The 20,432-nt window shown below is 46.1% G+C and overlaps 1 protein-coding gene across 2 annotated transcripts in view; it reads right to left on the bottom strand.

Annotated features, from left to right (window-relative positions):
* Positions 1-20,432, bottom strand: part of CRYBG1 (crystallin beta-gamma domain containing 1) — a 396,888-nt gene that overhangs the window by 106,799 nt on the left and 269,657 nt on the right. For both annotated transcript variants that reach the window (XM_088460440.1, XM_088460441.1), the window contains 3 exons: positions 8,335-11,308; positions 6,082-6,129; positions 5,877-5,995 (listed from right to left, as the gene is read on the bottom strand). In XM_088460440.1, coding sequence (XP_088316566.1) covers positions 5,877-5,995; positions 6,082-6,129; positions 8,335-11,308 — 3,141 coding nt within the window. The remainder of the gene's footprint in view (positions 1-5,876; positions 5,996-6,081; positions 6,130-8,334; positions 11,309-20,432) is intronic.

Below are 20,432 nucleotides of genomic sequence, written 5' to 3'. Positions count from 1 at the left end.
AGCATCCTGAGAGGCGAAGGTGTCAAACCTGTAATACCTCACGAAGGTATGGACAGAGGACCACGTAGCAGCCTTGCAGATCTGAACTGCCGAGGCACCACGTCGAGCTGCCCACGAAGGACCCACAGACCTAGTGGAATGAGCCTTCAGAGAAGGAGGGACCGGTAGGCCTTCATGAAGATAAGCTTCAGAAATAGCCATACGGATCCAGGCTGCCAAAGTTTGCTTTGAAGCAGGCCAACCCTTTTTACGGAAGCCATAGAGGACAAACAAAGCGTCCGACTTCCTAAACGAAGAAGTGCGGTCAACATAAGTCCTTAAGGCCCGCACAACATCCAAAGAGGCCTCACCCACGGAAAGACCCGGTGAGTTAAAGGCCGGAACAACTATTTCCTCGTTAACATGAAACTGGGAAACAACTTTGGGAAGAAACTCGGGCCGAGTGCGGAGCACTGCCCTGTTCCCATAAAAAACCAAGAAAGGGGGTCTACAAGAAAGAGCCCCTAACTCAGAAACACGTCTGGCCGAAGCAATGGCCAGAAGGAAAACAGTCTTAGCTGTTAGCCATTTAAGATCCACTGAGCCCAGTGGTTCAAACGGCGGTCCTTGGAGAGCCCTCAGGACCACAGCCAAATCCCAAGGCGCCACAGGTGGAACAAAGGGCGGCTGAATGCGGAGAACACCTTGCATAAAGGTGCGCACATCCGGGATTGTAGCAATCCTACGGTGAAACCAGACAGATAGGGCCGAAACCTGTACCTTCAAAGAAGCAAGGCGAAGCCCATGATCTAGTCCCGCTTGCAGGAATGCGAGAATCCGAGACAGACGAAACTCCCGCGGTGCATAACCTCTCGGTCGACACCACTGGAAGAACGTATGCCACACGCGATGGTATATCCTCGCGGAAGACGGTTTCCGAGCTCGTAACATGGTACGCACCACAGAGCTGGAAAACCCCCGGGACCTCAGCATGGCCGTCTCAACAGCCACGCCGTCAAAGACAGCCGAGTCAGGTCCGGGTGAAGGCAAGGACCCTGAGACAGAAGGTCCGGTCGTAGCGGCAACCGCAGAGGACTGTCCACGGACAGACCCTGAAGGTCTGAGAACCAGTGCCGTCTGGGCAACGCGGGAGCTATCAACAGGAGCGTCCCTCCTTCCTGTTTGAATTTCCGGATTACCCGTGGAAGAAGGGAGACCGGAGGGAACAGGTATGCGAACCGGAACGTCCACCGGACGGACAGAGCATCCACCAGAGACGCCCCTTCGTCTCTTGTGCGAGACCAGTACACCGGCAACTTGTTGTTGTGCCGGGACGCCATGAGATCGATTTCTGGAAGACCCCACCTGTCCACCAGTAGTTGAAAAACGTCCGGGTGCAGGGACCATTCCCCCGGATGAACGTCCTGGCGACTTAGAAAGTCCGCCTCCCAATTTAGCACTCCCGGGATGAAGACCGCTGATATGGCCGGAAGATTGCGCTCCGCCCAAACCAGGATCCGAGAGACCTCTACGAGAGCCGCCCGACTGCGAGTTCCTCCTTGCCTGTTTATGTAGGCCACGGTGGTAGCGTTGTCCAACTGGACCTGCACCGGGCGACCCTGGAGAAACCGCTGTGCCTGCTGGAGAGCATTGAAGACCGCACGGAGTTCCAAGATATTTATTGGAAGCTCCGCTTCTGTCGGCGTCCACCTGCCCTGGAACAAGTGTGGACCCGAAACTGCTCCCCAGCCCCGAAGACTGGCGTCCGTTGTCAACAGGACCCAATTTGGAACCCAGAACGGATGTCCCTTGTTGAGGTGGGTCGTCTGTAACCACCACGCAAGGGACAGGCGAACCTCCTGGGTGAGCACAATCGTCTGGGACTTCAGAGACTGAGGCAGCCCGTTCCACTTGGACAGGATCAGGTGCTGCAGAGGTCTGGAGTGAAACTGGGCGTATTCCACCATGTCGAACACCGACACCATGGAGCCCAGTAACCTCATCGCCGAGTGTAAGGACACCCGGCGGCTGTGCAGGCAACTGCGCACCCTTGACTGTAAAGCAGAGATCTTGTCCTCCGTCACGAAGATCCTTTGCTGTCCCGAGTCCAATAAGGCTCCAAGATGCAGAATCCTCCGAGACGGGATTAGAGTGGACTTCTGCCAGTTGATTAGCCAGCCGTGCCGTTGCAGCAGTGCAATGGTCAGGTCCAAGTGGCGTAACAGGAGCTCTGGAGATCCTGCCACCAATAACAGGTCGTCCAAATACGGCAACATGCGGACTCCCTGCAGCCGCAGAGAAGCCGCCATGACCGCCATCACCTTGGTGAAAACACGTAGTGCTGTCGCCAGGCCAAAAGGTAACGCCCGAAACTGGAAGTGGTCGCTGCGGATTGCAAACCTGAGGAACTGTTGATGGCGCAAAAGAATAGGGACATGCAGGTAAGCGTCCTGTATGTCCAATGACACCAAGTAGTCCCCAGGTTCCAGCGCCAGAATGATGGACCGTAGGGTCTCCATTCGAAACTTCGGGACCCGCAAAGACTTGTTGAGTGCTTTGAGGTTGAGAATCGGACGATATGACCCATTGGGTTTCTGTACCAAAAATAGATTTGAATAGAAACCCTGGCCCCTCTGGGAGAATGGAACAGCCACTATAACTCCAGCCTGGAGCATAGTGTGCAATACCTTCCGCAGCTCCGTAGCCTTGTTCCGGTCTGATGGGAGACCCGTGGTGAAGAAGCGAGCCGGGGGTCTGTGCCGGAAGGTGAGGGCGTATCCGTGGGAAACCACCTCCAGAACCCAAGTGTCTGTCATAGTGGTCGACCAACACTGGGCGAACTGTAGCAGGCGGCCTCCCACCCTGGGATCCCCCAAAGGGAGGCCCGGACCGTCAGGCCGCAGGCTTGTCATCTGGCTTGGGGGCCGGACGTCTGGTACTCCATGCCTGCTTCCGGGGCTTGACCGATTTCTTAGGGCCAGCCTGTCGAGGAAACGACTGTGGTTTGGGCCTGCCCTGGGCCCTAGATGACCGAAAGGATGATGGTCCCGAACCAGAAGGAGCAGCGGCCGACGGGAGACAAGCAGATTTGGCTGCCGCCAGCGTGGCCACAATCTTATCCAGATCCGGACCGAAGAGAACTTCTCCGGTAAACGGCAACGCTTCCAGACCTTTCTTGGAATCTGCGTCCGCCTTCCAGGATCGCAGCCACAAGGTGCGACGAGCAGCTACCGCTGCTGAAGAAATTCTAGACACCAGAGTACTAATGTCTAGAGCCGCCTCGTTGATGTAGGTGGCCGAATCACGGAGATTGCCAATCAACTCCGCCTGTTCGGCCGGACAGTCGGATTCAAAAGAAGCCTCTAATGAATCCGCCCAGCGCTCCATCGCTCTGGCAACCCAGCAAATGGCCATAGCCGGCCGTGCTGCCCCCCCTGCAAGGGAATAAGCGGACTTCAGGCAGATTTCTACCTTGCGGTCCGTAGCATCCTTAAGGGAGGACATGGATGGCATCGGCAATGTGGCACTACGGACAAGACGGGTCACGTGAGAATCCACCTGTGGAGGGGATTCCCACTTAGCAAAATAATTATCCGCGAACGGATAAGCCACCGCCAGGCGTCTCTGCGGCTGGTATCTTTTGCCAGGTTGTTTCCACGCCTCCTCTAAATGGTCCACCAACTGACCCGAAAGAGGAAAGACTGTGGCATCGCCCTTCACATCTTTGAAAAAGGCATACTTAGATTTAGCCGCTGGGGGAACTTCGTCCTCAATCACCAAGGCTGTGCGGACCGCCCGAATAAGTCCAGGAATATATACTTTGGACTTAGCATCAGCGTCCTTAGTATGGAGAGGTTCCTGATCGTAAGGATCCAGAATCTCCCCATCATCAGACGTCCCTTCGTCATCCTCATAAGGAGCGGACAGAGACGCCACCGGCCTTTTATGAGGCCGCATCACAGACTCCCCTTGCAACACATCCGACAAGTGCTGTACAGAACTCGTCAGGGAGTTAACCCACGCTGGCTCCTGAGAACCCGGGAGCGGGGAAATAGGGAGGCTGTGGGGTACCACCAATTGTCGTGGGAACCCCTGCATGGGTGACGACACCACAGACTGCTGGGACAAACCCATCGGAGTAAACGCGGGCTGCGGAGCTAACTGGCCCACTAAAGCTGTTAACGCCTGAGCGAAACAAGCCCAGGGCGGCTCCTGTACCGGTGCTGTAACCGTAATAGGCCGCGCCATGGACAAACACTGCCGGCAAAGGCCCTCCGCGCTACCCTCCCCCTCCGCTAACGGTACTTTGCACGTGGTACACTGTAGCCGGAGGGGAAAATCACTTTCAGACATGATGGCACCACGTATGTGACCTCTCTCACCAATTAAGTATTAAATAGGCGAGAGACCACCCTGCAGCACCGCACCGCAAGGGCTTTAGCAGAAGAACAGGGACAGTAATAAAGCTGACAGTTTAGAGAAGAAAAGTTACAGGCAGCGCTAGCACAGTCACATACAATGCAGAGAAATAACAATTCCTGCACTAACAGCGCTGATCACTCAACTACACAGACACAGGGCCTGGTAGGACACAGCGCTGCATACACAGACCTGAGCCACAGCGGAGGAGAGGTATGCGGGGGGGACCCAGACCACGATGCTTCCGTCCAGCGCTTCCAGCAGCGTTCACCATGCGTTCTGGAGAAGATGGCCGCCGAGGAGCAGAGAGGAGGCTGGCCTGGGGGAGGAGCGCTGCCACAGGACCAGTCGGCAGCATGCAGAGAGGGCTGTGTGCAGCGGGGGAGGCGCCGGCTGTGAGACAGGGAAGGCGCGCTCTCCTGGCATGCATTTAACCCCTGGGACGCCGCAGCGCCACCGCTCTGCTGCGGTCCGCTGTCCCAGGGGGTAGTGGAAAGCGCAGGTTGGTCGCCTGGCTCCACGCTGCAGCCAGTCCCCAGGGAGCCCCCTGCCTGGGGACTTAGGACCATGTGACCAGCGGGGACCCACCGCGGGACCCCGCTGCTTACCTTTGTCCCCCTTGGATCCGGCCATGGTCCGGAACATCTGGGGTCACCGCTAGCTGTGATCCCAGATGCTCACCAGCATCCCCGGATCGGTACCGGCGTTCTGGTACCGGCGGGGGTGTAGGGAAGACAGCATGGACGTCAGGACTGACTGTCCATGCTGTACATCCAGATGTGCAGCCACAGCTGCACTGAAGAAAGCTTCAGGGGCTCTTCTAGCCCCCCACTCCGACAGGTGCACCCGACGCCGGCCGGGCACCAAACTAAACTGAGGTGCCTTGGCTCGGGGGCGGGGTATAGGAGGGGGACCCTAGTGCATCCTGGGAGGCTGAAAAGCTTAACTCTATGGTGCCCAGCGACTGACGTCACACCTATACCCCAAGGTATCCTGTGGATACCCTATGGACCCTGAAGTAGAAAATGTATATAACACATGCAAGTTTGATAAGTAAGATGGCCCCCCTAAGCTATGGGCCCCTTGTACTGATGGTAGATATCCCCATGAGTGGGGGTTTGAGAGCCTGTAAAGACCATTTGTGGTGGCAAAGGGGGTAGGGGGTCTGATGGCATATGGCGAAGTGTAGAAACAAGTCAGAGTATTCTTGGGTGAGTGATGTGGGGAACCTAAGGTCTTTTTGAGACTATTTATAATAATTATTCTTGAAATGTTTGAAGGTTGAAGAATCGCAATTGTGGCCTTAGAAGTACGTAAGACTGCTCTTCATTATCAATGTAAAATAAGAACTGTACCACGTGAAACAATGTGTTGCTTAACAGCCTTTCATACATCCAGAAACACATGGAAAATGAAGAAAACGTGCATACAGTAATAATGCAAACCTTAGAAATTAGTTCAAATATTTTACTACTAACCATCCTCTTATGGTTTTGATGCAAATTGTAGGCGAGAGCTCCCAAGAGGAACAATCCATCACATCAGAAAACACTTCAAACACAGCACCTCCAAACTCAGGCTGTGAAATAATCACCACCTGTAAAAGCATATTACACAAAGGTCAGTTGTTCCATCAATAGCAACCATGCCATGTAGAAAATATAAAAGAGTACTCCTCTTTACCTTTCCTGGTCTGGGGTTGATTTTCTCAGCACCTGTCATTGAAAATACCTAAAACAATGCAAAGAAAAATCATTAAATAATTCAAATTAAGCAGGAACTCTTTTTTTTATGAAGTCAGTTTTTATTGACAGATTAAATATGACCAAACCATGCAATAGGTTTCATTAGAAACCATCCCAAAACATAACAGTATCAGCCTGTGGCTCTCATTGGTGCCACGGTCATATATACGCAAGACATTTGGACATTGGCTGGACCTGTACTTAGAAGACCATGAGTAAATATTTTCTTCTGTTTGGTAGTAATGCCTTCACCAAGTGTCTTCCCCTACAGTCATAGGAAGGAACACTGTAAAAACGTTATATTAAAGGCAATGCTTAAGTATAGTCTAGCAGATTTGGGATGTAGTTATGATCCCAGCTGTCGGGATGCTGGCACTGGAATCCTGACACCAGTCAGAATCCCGGCTCCAGAATCTTGACCGCTGACATCCCAATGGTAAGTATTGGGGTTACGGGGAGGGTTAGGCACTAGGGGGAGAATTAGGCTTAGGCTGCAGGGAGGGGGAGGGTTAGGTTTATGGTTAGTATACTTACGTGCTTGCGGTGGGTTTGCACCCCAGACGGGATTCTGAGTGCCAGGATCCTAAGCGCTGGCATCCGGTACCCAACCTGAAGGTTTGAGGTGCTCCAAATGATAGAAAACCACAAACCTTATAGGTACCATACCTGAATATATTATTAACTGTGATAATGGTTTTCTTTTTAAACTGAATTTCCAAAACCTTATGTATTGTCTTCTGAGCTGGGTGCAAGGGCGCCCTGGGCTCCCATTCCCTGCCTCCGATGCATACAGCATCATGATATGCCAGGACAGCAGTGCAGGTGCATGAAGATAAGTGTTGGCGCCTTTCTAGGTAGCGGGGTGCATCTCCAGGGGCAAAAGGGTACCATCGGGGCAATGATCGTACCACGCATAGGCCCTGGTCACACACCCCTCGTACCAGCCCAGTCTGTATTTAGCATACTGTAATCTGTTAGGTAAATTTTCTATATTAAAAATCTCAAAAAAGAAAATTTTTACTTGCATTATCTGGGTTTTTGTTTTTGTATGCATTATTTTCGATGGTATTTTCAGAGTGCTTCAAAATGCTAGTTGAAGTTTCATACAAAAAAAAAATCCATATGACATTCATTATTTTGTACTTAAAACAAACTATGTTATGTTACTGTGTTGTTAAAGCAATGCAGCAGCCTGACCAACAGAATTAATGCCAGTAAGAAAAACACTCTTTAAAAGACTACAGAATTGTATGTATGGGCAGCAGGTCAAATTTAAAGTTATACACTACAGAAAATAACTAACCTGTTGAGCAAGTGTCTAAAAAAAAAAGGTATTAGTGCAAAAGAAAGCTCATGCAATTCAATCTGTTATCAACGCTGGGAATCAGCATTTAAGATCTTTGTCACATTAAGGTGCCTACAGTACATTCTACACAAGTTGCAACAGAAAGACTGGCAGGTCACATGGGATTGGTGTAAAAAAAAAAAAAAGAAGAAAAACAAATATTAGTTAGAACTTGTTTAAAATGTAGATATCTTTAGGTGGTGAACGAACCTGAATTATATTATACTAAATTAAAAATTTCTCTTAGCAATGCATATAGTATGAAGGTATTAGAAGTCACATCCTCAATACACTCTCTGAATTAAAAGGCCAAATACAAAATATATATGTAAAAGTTCAAACAAGACAAACAAAATACAAAACAAATGCTTAGAGGAGGGTAAATTAGCAGAGGAGGGTAAATTAGCAGAGTTTCAGCATTCTTTCAGTGACAGTCACTACCTTGGATTAATAAACCACCCTGTTAGCAGCATTTTTTATACAGCAGATATCTGTATACATAACAAACAGCCTATGAGTTTTCCTTTGTGGACTTCAGCTGCAGTTCTGATATTTGATAGTGAGAGTATGCTTGTAGTGTAGTACACCATGTGTGCAGGTCCCTGCTCTTCCCCTCCCCCAACACAAAATCCTTACGTTACAAATATCTAAAAGGAATACAACATTCTGTATCAATTGCAATAATGTAATGTGTGTGTGTATATTATATATATATATATATATATATATATATATATATATATATACATATATATATACACACACATATACACATACATACATATACACACACACACGAGAGGGAGGGAGAGAGAGAGGGAGAAAGAGAATAGACAGAGAGCTCACCTCTGAACTAAGGTTTGGCATTAAGGATCTTTGATTTTGGCCCTTAAAATAAAATATTTCTGAGACGTCTTTTTCAGTATTGTCCAATGTTGGAGTGCTTTCAAACAGGGGCACGTTCTTGCTCCCATCAGGTGTACAATTAGTTACCTCTGGGTATCCATTAAATTCAGGCAGTGTTACTGGCAAGTCAGTATGTCCTTGGTTGCTGGATTCCAGGTGACTGTCCATGCTGCGTACAGGTGTGGCTAACGCTTGCTTTGCAGAGTCACTTTGAGAGTACTTTGAAGATTGCAGTGTTAAATCACCTTTACCTTCCTTTACTATTGTGTGATACGTGTCTGCAGAGTCTGTAGTTTTAAGATCGCAGTTATTGCCTGGGGGAGTAAACTCCTTTCTGGGTGTGTCGAAGGAGGTAGTTATTGTGCTGACTGTAGTGACAGTGGGAGAGAACACATTCTCTTCAATCTTTGCTGCAAATGGTGATTTGAAGTTAGAATAAATGGACTCTATGCGAGATCTCTTCACTGCTACATCCGCCACATCTGCTTTTTCCTTGTCACACGTTTCCTGTGGTGACGAGAGTGGTTCCTTGTGTGATCTCAGAGATTTCAGAATCATGCTTTGTTCAGCAGATGCCCGCTTTGGCCTCGGCTTCTCAGCAGCTTCTTTGCTTTGCATTTTAAACAATGCCATTGGTGCTAGCTCCTTTGGTCTATCTTTCTTCCCTAAACCAAATGAGAATGATTCAGTATCCAGTATTTTTTCCAAGTAATCCTCATGGATAGGTGGTAACCCATAATATGGACCTGGTGATTTAGGTGCTCTGGGCTTTTTCCTCTTCTGAGGCACTGTAATTGGGCTGTCTAGCTTCCTGATTGCTTCAGCAAACTTTTCCATGTCTGATGATGAATCTAAAACACTTTCCTCACTTGCTACTGAGGCATTCAAACTGGCTTCAGGGCTATGTTGTACATTGGTGACAATCTCATCAAGAGCCTCTGTAGGATGTATGGTTCCATTAGTATAAGTGTTAGCACCATTTTCATGTACACCAGAAACCGTGATGTCTGAATTGTCCACATTCACATCAATACTATCATTGTTACTTACTTCAGTATTAAAGTCTACTGCTTTCTTATCAACTCTGCTCAAAGCATTATTATGCTGGTTTTCAGTATTTATATGCTCTTCTGATATTTGTTCTACCGCCACGTCAACAATGCATTCTCTCAGGCTTTTATTTTCAGTCACTGGAAGATTGGAAATATTTTGTGAATTATCTTCCTGTTCAATATCGGATGCGAACTTCACTTCATTTTCATTACTGGAGTACAGAGTCAAATCCTCTTTTTCTGCTTCTGGACACGGAACAATATCTTTGGTGATATTCTGCAGGACTGCAGGGCTGCTTTCTTTGGCTGAATAATCGCTACACAGCGTAATCTGTCCACTTTCAATTTTGCTAGACTCTACAGAAAAGCCATTCTGTGAGTAGCACCCTTCATTTAAGGACTCCCCACCATCCAGGGAGCTTGACAATGCCGGATGGTGGCTTACTTCACTTTGTGGTGAAACAGACTCAACACAGGAATTTTCTGCCTCTGGTCCTTCATTGGTTTCAATAATGCATAGTGTGGAAATCTGTGAAATATTGTTTACCTCTCCAGTAATAGGTTCTTCCTGGCTTGCTTGAACAATTGCATCCGAAGCCAATGATTCAACAGTTGATAGACTCTTGTTTTCCGGAGTGGGAGAATAGGATTTATTTTTCAAATCTTTTTGCAACAAATCGTGTTCCCCAAGATCCTCTTGGTGATGTTGTACTTCCTCTGTTTCTTTTATTGGTTCTGATTGTGCCTGAACATCTCCATTTAGGCTTTCATTATTTGGTAAGTAACAGCTACTCTCAGATTTGGTATCATTTGCATGTAGAATAGGGATTTCTTTCTTTTGCAGCTCTTTTTTGACATCACTGCTTATGGGTTCTTTTGTTTGCATTTTCTTTTTGTTCATTCTTATTTTAGGTGATTTGGCAATATCTTTTCCTTCAGTGGGCTGTGCTTGTGCTTTTCTGTCTTTGACAAGTACTTTTTTACCATCACTGATTTGATTCTGATCTGTGGTGGAGGGTACTACAGCCATCAAAACAGAATCTACAACATCTAAAGGTGATAGGTTGGAGTCTTTAGTCAGACAAACACTAGACTCGTCTGCGGAGACAATGGGCTCTTTTTTTACTGAATTATGTGTATTACCCATATCTGTATATGTAGAATCTAACCCTAAACCCACACCACTTTCCAAAGCAGTAATATTCCCAGCTAGATTATCAGAAGATTCTTGAGATGAATGTGACAATGTTTCTTCTGTATTACTGTCTAGCTGTAAACCATCAAAGAGTGTGGTAGTATTGTCACTTAAAGGGACATCACAGTTGCTTAGTTCAACAGGATGATCATTGTGTTTTTTATCCACTACTGAAGGCAAAATACTTTCTGTCGGAGGCTTTACAGGTGCTCCTTCTACTTCCAAACCATTTCTGCTGTCTTCCATCTGCATCTGATTTGTCAGAGTTACTGATCGGTCTTCCCGTTGCTTATGGTCAACTTTACGATTGGCAGACTCTTTCGGACTTGGTTCTGCCTTTATTTCACAATGACTATTTTCAGGCTTTTTGCCATTGGTAATGTTTAGATCACTGGGTGATTTCACTGAAGAGCTGTTGTCTTTCAGGCCAGCTCCTTTAACCTGTTTCCCAAAATTCAGTTTGGCTCTTTCCACAAATTTCCTTGGCTGGGAAATGTTTTTTGTTGCATAAAACTCTATCTGCCTGTGGCTTGTTCGTTTATTCTCAAATAAAGAAACTTTGCTAGCAATGTTCCCTTTGGGGATGTGCGCCTCAGCTGGAGCCTCATCTATATGATCAACAACCTTGGGCCTAATGGGCAGTTCCACATTCTTTGGTTTTGGGGGACTGAAAAAGAGAACAAAAAATTTTCATTACATATAGAACATAAAAAATTATAAATATTCAACACAGTTTAAACTGTAGTCAATAAAATACAGAGTATATGTATTTTGTTTCAAGCAGGAGGCACCGTGTGCTTTTATTAATGCAAAAGGCATCACAGATGCCAAATAAAGGTTATATGTATCATCAGTATTTTGAGGTTTTACTTAACGTGTTATTTCATAGTCAGTTTGGAAAGTCTTGGTACAAAGCGCTTGAATTCACGAACAAATCAGTGGAAAACAGTAACACAGTGGGTAAGACCTCTTATGGAACTGAAATAATGAAAACACATTGCAATAAAAACTAAACATTTTATGTTAAGCCTGGAATACAACCTACCAAGCAAAGTGTTACATATAAAATAAATCTGGGTACACACTGATATATTGTATATGTGTATGATATACTGTTCATACAACCAACGAACGATCTGTGGTTGTGTACACTCAATATGTCTGTGAACGACGTCGTTCACAGACATATCACGTCAACTGTGCAGCGAGGCAGATGCAGATATGTCTTGCAGATATATTGTTAAATCTGGCTCTGTGTACAGGAGACCTGCCGACCAAACCATATGCTGGGCGCAGTAACCGCCGGCAATGACGTCACTATCGGTTCCTGTGGCCAGGCATGTCGGACAGCAGATAAGCGAATTGCGCATACACACTTGCCTGTTAAGAACACGGAAATCGTTGGATCAATCGGCACATTGTGTTGCTGACCGATCCATCGTTAAGCTAACGTCAAATAATTCTATAGAATAAATGTGTAATAACTGTCAAAATCTTGACAGCATGCTTCATACTGTATTACAAAATTACAATCCTGGTTGTAAATAAGCATTACAAAGCAATCCAAGTTCATGTGCTGTACAGTATATGATGCTTGTATTAAAGTGAAAAAACACTATTTAGAACTCATTTTTCCTGTAAGCAAACTTTACTAATTAAAGCAATTCTCTTTATTTACACAAGAATGACTTCAAACCTGCAGTTCAGCATTCCAAGGAATTAAAACGACAATACCTTTTGGCATCACTTCCTGCCAACTGAAGTGAAAACTAGATTTTTCTATACATGCACACTTCGTCCATTTTAGATAAAATACACTTCTAGCATAAACAAACATTTGAGCAAAGTTTAAAATGCAAATTAATAATTACTTGCATTCTGTTTCTCAATCAAGCAAATTTGACCTTTATTGTTTACAGATGGAGGAAAGTGCACGCATCAGTAAAGAAAAGTTATAAGCAAACAATTCCAGAGTGGAAAAAAAAAAGGCATTTCTAGAGATTGGTTTTCCTGAAATATGAACGCACCTGAACTTAGGGGTTCCAAGTAGAATCAAGTCCTAGTTTGGAATCACTTTGGGGTTCCAAGTTCAACTGAGTCCCAGTTCAGTTCTGCAGTCAGTTCGGAACTCTGATTTAAAAAACGAACTCGGCTATTTTGGACCTGTTTACATGCAATCCAAAACCTATTTTATCGATTTTTAATAGATTTTCATAGATTTCTAAGGAATCCAAAACCAAACCAAAATGGAATCCAAACCAAAAACACTGGGTGGAACACAATAATGAATTAGAACCAAAACGCTGGGGTCTGCACACATCTCTACTTATTTCACTAATCTGTTCTATGCACAGTGAACAAGCACTACATGCAGGAGGTATGGAGAAAGTATTTAGGCTACAGTCTGAGAAATACAGTATGAGTAAATATTTAGCACACTATCTGTGTCCTTATACATCTTTGCTGCAGTTGCGCTATAAAGCCTCTTTCGGCGTGCCAGGTCCCATGAGACTCTGCTAGCGTGCATGTTTTTTGTGTCTTATTTTGCCGCAAAATACATCTAATGTTGGGCATCCACTATACAATTATCTGTCAGATATCTGTCCAATCTGGCTGGTTGGAATAAAAACCTGGCAATGTATGGGAGCAAATGACAGTTGATCTTATGGTTTTAAACACTTGAAAACGGACAAAAAAACAATTGTTCAAATTGGTTACATTTGTGTGTTTTAACCAATTTGTCTGAACAACCATTTTTGGCTATTTTTCCAGTGTTTGTGAGCAAATGGTCGATTGTCATTTGCTCCCATACATTACCAGGTTTTCTTTCCAACCAGCCAGATTGGACAGATATCTGACAGAAAATTGTATAGTGTATGCCCAGCATAAGTTGAAATGCGATGCATCTAGAACGCACCAGCAGACTATGCTGATTAATTCGATATCCGACACCTGTATATCTGTATGCGACAGAGTCTCTAATTCTGTATATGAAGTGCTACAATGTACTGTAGCAGCTGCAGCTTTCTTCATTCCAAGTTCTGTTGTGCTTCATATACAGACTCAGGTGCACACAGATATAAAAGTGTCACATATCAAATTAATCAGCACAGTCTGCTGATGTGTTCTAGTCACATTGCATTGAGACTTCGATGCATTTTCAGCAAAAAAAAGACACCAGACGCTAGCAGAGTAGCATGAGACCTGGCGGCTCACTCACGCCACACAGCGCAACTTGCCTGGCGTATTGAGGCTAGATGTATGAGGGCACATCTGTACAGTAAAAATGTAGGTGTCCCACATACAGTAGAACCCTGATTACGTGGGGTAAACTATGGGAGGGGTTAAAAGGATAATAAAAATTATGGGTAATCGCTAAAACACCCGTGAAGCCAGGATCAATCATAATTTGGCTAAATATTACATATACCAGTTAAAATAACAGCATCTGTTTACAGAAGGAATTTAAATACATATGGGTGCACCAAAAACATAACTTAAACAATGATCATATGCAGCCTAGCTCGAGTTACTGTACAGTTATTATACATATATATACACACACACACACATACATACACAGAGGTATCCACATACAGTATATCTTACCTCTGTGACCTAGAGGTCGCGCTAAACATAACGCGCGAGCCCTGTGCAACTCAGTAGCACCGAGCGGGATGGGTACGGGATGCCAGTGGTCAGAATCCAGACGCCGGCATCTCGACAAGGTTAGGATACCGACACTTGTCGGTAGGTATCCTAACCCTACCTCCCTGATGCCAGAACCTAAACTCCTCCTCCCCACACCCTAAACCTAACCCTCCCCCCTTAGTGCCTAACCCTAACCTCTAACGCTATTCCTCCCGCTAACCCGCTACTTACCTTCGGGATTCTGGCGGTTGGGATGCCTGTGTCAGGATGCCGGCCCCGGCATTCTGACCGCCTGAATCCCCGTGGTTGGGATATTGACCGCATCCCAAATGAGACTGATTCGTAAAGCAATGCAAACTGGATGCACAAGCAGCTTCTGTTGATTAAAATGATATGTGGCATACCTATATTCTGTGTGCAGCTGTGGGTGTACTTGCATGCGAAATGCTATGTTACAGTGTCACAGCCGTTGACACTATAACATTTATTTAAGCCTAATCTTCACCCTAATCCTCCTCCTAGTGCCTAACCTTCCCCCTAGTACCTAATCCTAGCCCTCCTCCTAGTTCTTAATCTTAACTGTTCCCCTCCGCAGCGTAACCCTCCCCCCAAGTGCCTAAAACACTAAAAAATGTGAAAAAACATGTTGCCCATTTTTGTGTTGACCATTTGTTCCTGTCGACAATGTGGTGTCGCCCTATTGCGTGTTATTCTAAACACTGTGGATCTTTAATCTGGATTACTATATAAAACATTTTTTAAATTAGCTGCTCGGTTAATCGGCACGTGGTTAATATGACAGTTGGGGTTCTACTGTGTTGAGTAAGTTCCCAGTGTGAGAAGAATGTGAACATAGGAAATATTGGGCCTGATTCAGACCCGCTCGATGTTGCCCAAGTGCGCATGCGCACGACGGAAGCCGGCGATGTTACCCAAGTGCGCATGCGCACGACGGAAGCCGTCGTTATGGGTCTCGCACCAAAGGGGGCGTGCTGTCCAAGTGCGCATGCGCACGACGGAAGCCGTCGATGTTGCCCCAGCGCGATGTTGCCCAAGTGCGCATGCGCACGACGGAAGCAGTCGTTATGGGTCTTGCACCAAAGGGGGCGTGCTGTCGATGGTGATTGACAGCACGCCCCCTTTGGTGGGCGTGCCGGGGGTGTGGCTGCCCAGACGGAGGCGTTCCCATGGGAACGCCTACTGTCTGGGGCCGGCCCCACTGACATCACTAGTGAGGTCAGTAGGAGTGCTTTTGGCTCTGATAGAGCCAAAAGTACTCCAGGGCTTGCGGCAGACGAGACCCTACCTTAGGGTCTCGTCGCAAGCCCGATGGTCGCGATGGTCTTGACCATCTCGACCATCATTTTGGTCGCTCGCTATAGCTGTGGGTGGTTACCCACAGCTATGCGAGCGGCCAGGAGGCCACTCCAAAAAGTAAGAGGGCCAGCCCTGATTCAGAGCGAGCGCTCTGTCAGAGCGTCCGGCTCTGAATCAGGGCCACTGTGCACATCCCAATTGCCCAGCATATTATGTAAGTACATGTATATTATTCATAGCCCATAAGACAGCACATATCATACTGGTGAAGCCAGAGAAATTCTATTTGCACGGAATTCATCTGAATTTGGCTCAATAATTACTTAACCCTGTTACAACAAGTTTTAGAAGTTCAGTAGACTTGTGGGTATTTTGTGTGAGATGTAATAGGGTGTGAGTTTTTTGTGTAAGACAAAGTTGTACCTTCTTGCACATTTAAAGGTCCAAGTTTGTCTAAGAACTCGCCAAATGTAATAGCCTGCGAACTTGTGGGTTCGAGGTTATTACATTATGCGAGTCCAAGTGAGATTTCTCCTATGAAAACTTGGACTTCTTAATGCGACTAGCATTAAAAGGTCCGAGTTATACAGAAGCCTTCACAAATCAGTAAGAGCTGTGAAGCCTTTCCCCATATACATCAATGGTGGGAAAGCTCCATTGAGGTCTATGGTGGGAACCGCTACATTATAATCTATGAAGTTAAACGCAAGGTTAATTGAGGTGAACCTTGTTTACCATCAAAGGCTACAATGTAGCAGTTCCCACCATAGACTTCAATGGAGCTTTCCATTGGTTGAAAGTGTGAGACAGGCTTACTGCGCACAGCCATTCAGCGGGCAGCTCCTACAGAAGCGCCATGTGATTGGCTGCCGGCTCCTGCAATGACAGGAGATACGTGGGTCCATGTCATTCGTGTAAAGGAAGGGTATGTGTAGTAACACAGAAAGATGCACGGATACGTGCATCTTTCTGTGTAGTAAAAAAAAAAGTAAACCGTAACAATAAAAAACATTTTAAAAAATGAAGTGCATCCAGTCCATGCGAGTTTGCATGTTCTCACACCCTATTAGAATGAGTTCTGAAAATGTGCGGTATAGCTCTATACTTGCACTTTTTCAAAACTCGCACCCTATTACATCTCACCCAGTGTTTCCATTTCCAAATCACTCATCTTCACAGGCTTATACATGATTAAAACAAAATATAGAGTTATGGTAGACTTACCTAAATAACTCCTTTTCTTCGAGGTCCATAGGATCAACAGTTATACCATGGGGGGATATTACGGTTTCGAAGACCAGGCACCAAACAGTTAAAGATTTGGCTCCCAGAATGCCCGGTGTCCTTTTCCATATATACCCCGCCCCTAGCCACAGGACTTCAATTTAGTTAGCAAGCCTAAAGGCATGATAAGGAAAGAGGAGAAGAAAGAACAATCGTCCTAAAGCAGTTCTCCTAGGGCGGGGGATGCTCCTGAGCAGAAAGGAGAACTCTCGCCCAAATGAAGCATCCTGAGAGGCAAAAGTATCATAGAACCTAAGAAAAGTGTGGACAGAAGATCACGTGGCAGCGTTGCATAATTGTTCAGCAGAGGTACCACGACTCAATGCCCATGATATAGGTACCACGACTGAATGCCCACAGACAGAGTAGAATGCGCTATCACCGTGCTTGGGACAGGAAGATCAGCCTGTGTACACAACTGGGAGATAGTCGTGCATAGCCATCTCGCCAGAGTCTGTTTACTAGCTGGCCATCCTCGTTTGTGAAAACCATAATCTGATTTTCTAACAGAATTCGCACGCTCCACATAAATATGGAGAGCACAAAACTACATCCTGGGAGGCTTCACCTACAGACAGGTCTGGAGCCTGAAAAGCTGGAACAACAATTTCTTCATTCACATGAAAACGGGACACTACGTTAGGAAGTTAACCCAAGATTTTTTATCTTGGTGAAAAATCAAAAATGGGAAGCGACAAGAGAGTGCTGCCATATCAGAGACTCTGCGAGCAGATGCGATAGCAAGAAGAAAAAAATTGTCTTTGCTCTCAACCACTTTAAATCTACAGAGTCTAAAAGTTCAAATGGGGACACCTGTAACCCCTTAAGAATCAAAAGACAAATCCCACGGTGCTACCGGTGGAACAAAAAGGAGGCTGAACCTGCAGAACTCCTTGGAAAAAAAAATCTAACATCTGGTAATAAAGAAATCTTCTTCTGGAACCAAACTGAGTGCAGACACCTGCATTCTTAAAGTAGCCAGGCGGTGACCAATGTCTAATCCTGCCTGCAAAAAAGCCAGAATCCTGGAAATCCTGAATACCCTAGGATCATATTACTTATGGGAACATCATTAACCAAAGGAATGCCAAAACCTGTAATAGATGCGGGCAGAAGCAGGCTTCCTTGCCCTAAGCATCGTCCGAATAACCGAACTGGAAAACCCCTTTGTTTTTAGGATGGAGGTTTCAAGAGCCACGTCGTCAAAGCTAAACGGGGCAAGTCCGGATTTTGGTAAGGACCTTGCGTTAGTAGATCCTGTCACAGAGGAAGAGGATACAGACTGTCTACTGACATATTCTGTATATCGGTGAACCAATGACGTCTGGGCCAGGCTGGAGCCACCAGTATTACTATTCCACCTTCCTGCTCTAATTTCCTGAGAACACTTGGAAGCAGGGAATTGGAGGAAAGAGATACGCCAACCTGAAGTCCCATCTTACTGCCAGTGCATCCACGAAATCTGCTGATGGGTGTCTGGACCTGGATCTTGACCCGTACCTGGGGCCATTTTGATTGTGGCGTGACGCCATGAGATCTCTCTCTGGTAGACCCCATTTGTTTACCAGGAGTTGAAACACTCCCGGATGGAGAGACCACAATCCGGCGTGTATGTCCTGGTGATTTAGGAAGTCTGCTTTCCATTTGAGTATTCCCAGAACTAATATTGCCGAGATGGCCGGAACATGATGTTCTGCCCAAATGAGAACCTTTGTCACTTTTCATGGCCGCATGACTTCTTGTGCCTCCATGATGATTGATGTAGGCAACGGTGGTTGCATTGTCGGACTGAATCTGGACAGGCCTGCCCTGAAGCAGGTCCTGTGCCCTAACAAGTGCTTTGCATACTGCTCGCAGTTCCAGAATGTTTATTGGCAGATGACTTTCTTGATCTGTCCATCTCCCCTGAAAGGTGTGATGACCTGTCACTGCCCCGCATCCGTGAAGACTCGCGTTCGTGGTGAGGAGCACCCAATTTGGAATCCAGAATGGACGCCCTTTGTTTAGATTTTAGCCACCACAAGGAGTAACAAACTTTTGGAGAAGAAAAGATCATCTGTTAGCGTATTGAATGATACTGTCCATTCCAAGTGGAGAGAATCAACCTTTTGCAGAGGCCTGGAATGGAACGGAGCATAGCTTCTCAAATGGTCCTTGGTTGTGGCCCACAAATCATGAGGCTTGGTGCAATTTTGCTGAACTCATTGTTTTTTTTTTTCCTCTTAAGTTTAGACTAACCTTTCCATAGATGTTAGATTACTGTGACCCTTCTATCCAGCCCATCTGTGTCACCCATGTTTATCTGCCCCCTCCCCTTTAGAATGTAAGCTCTCACGAGCAGGGCCCTCTTTCCTCATGTGCTTCTCCTTCACTTAATTATACTCTAATTTACAACAGCACCCAACCCTTGGATACGGACACCATGCTGCTTATCTAAGTGTTACGCAGCAATGTATAAATCATGTATCTGTCCTGCATGGTTTGTACGGTTATCTGTTTTCTTGTGTGCTTATTTGTTTATGTACTGTGTAAGGTGCTGTGGAACCCTTGTGGCGCCATATAAAGGATAATAATAATAGCCCACCATGTCAAAGGTCGATACCATTGATCCAGCATCTGCATTGCTGACAGAATAGATACTCTTTGCCTGCGTATCAGCTTGTGTATCCGCACTGACAATACCACAATCTTGTCCTCTGGCAGAAACACCCTTTGTGCCTGAGACACTAGCAATGCTCCCAGATGAATCATCGGCTGTGTTGGAGAAAGTGATGATTTTTTTCAATTGATGATCCAGCCGTGCCTTTGTAGGCAGGCTATGGTCAGCTGGAGATGGTGTGGCAATACCCTCGGAGCCTGTGCCAATATCAGAACGTCGTCCAGATATGGCAGTACTCTGACTCCCCGACGTCTGTGATAGGCAATCATGACCGCCATTATTTTGGTATATACCTGGGGAGCCGTAGAAAGGCCAAAGCCCAAAATTGGTAATGTTGCTGAAGGACAGCAAACCTTAAAAATTGCTGGTGGGATGAGATAATTGGAACATGCAGATATGCATCCTTAATATCCAGGGAAACCATGTAATCTCCCTGCTCCATAGCCAAAATAATTGACCGGAGAGTTTCCATGCGGAATTTGGGAACATGGATAAAACCAGTTGAGATTTTTAGATTCAATATAGGGCAATATGCCCCATTTGGTTTCTGGACCAGAAATAGATTTGAATAATACCCCTTCCCTGTTGAGAAATAGGGACTGGAGCTATCACCCCTGCCTGCAGCAGTAAGTGAATTGCTACCTGAACAGCCAAGGCCCTGCTCACATCCAATGGAGGCTTTGTGGCAAAAAACCTCTGGTGGGGGTGTCTCCTTAAAATGAGGGCATACCCCTGAGAGACCACTTCTCGGACCCAGGCATCTGTAGTTGTTTGATGCCAACAATCCGTAAACTGAAGTCGGCCCCCCACCCTGGGATCCCCGCTCCATCAGGCTGATGGCTTATTGTCTGACAGAGAAGCTGAACGTCTTGTCTGACCA

This window comes from Taudactylus pleione, unplaced genomic scaffold (assembly GCF_031769625.1).
Source record: "Taudactylus pleione unplaced genomic scaffold, aTauple2 ptg000046l, whole genome shotgun sequence".
NCBI lineage: Eukaryota > Metazoa > Chordata > Amphibia > Anura > Myobatrachidae > Taudactylus > Taudactylus pleione.
This window is presented reverse-complemented; position numbering and strand designations above follow the sequence as displayed.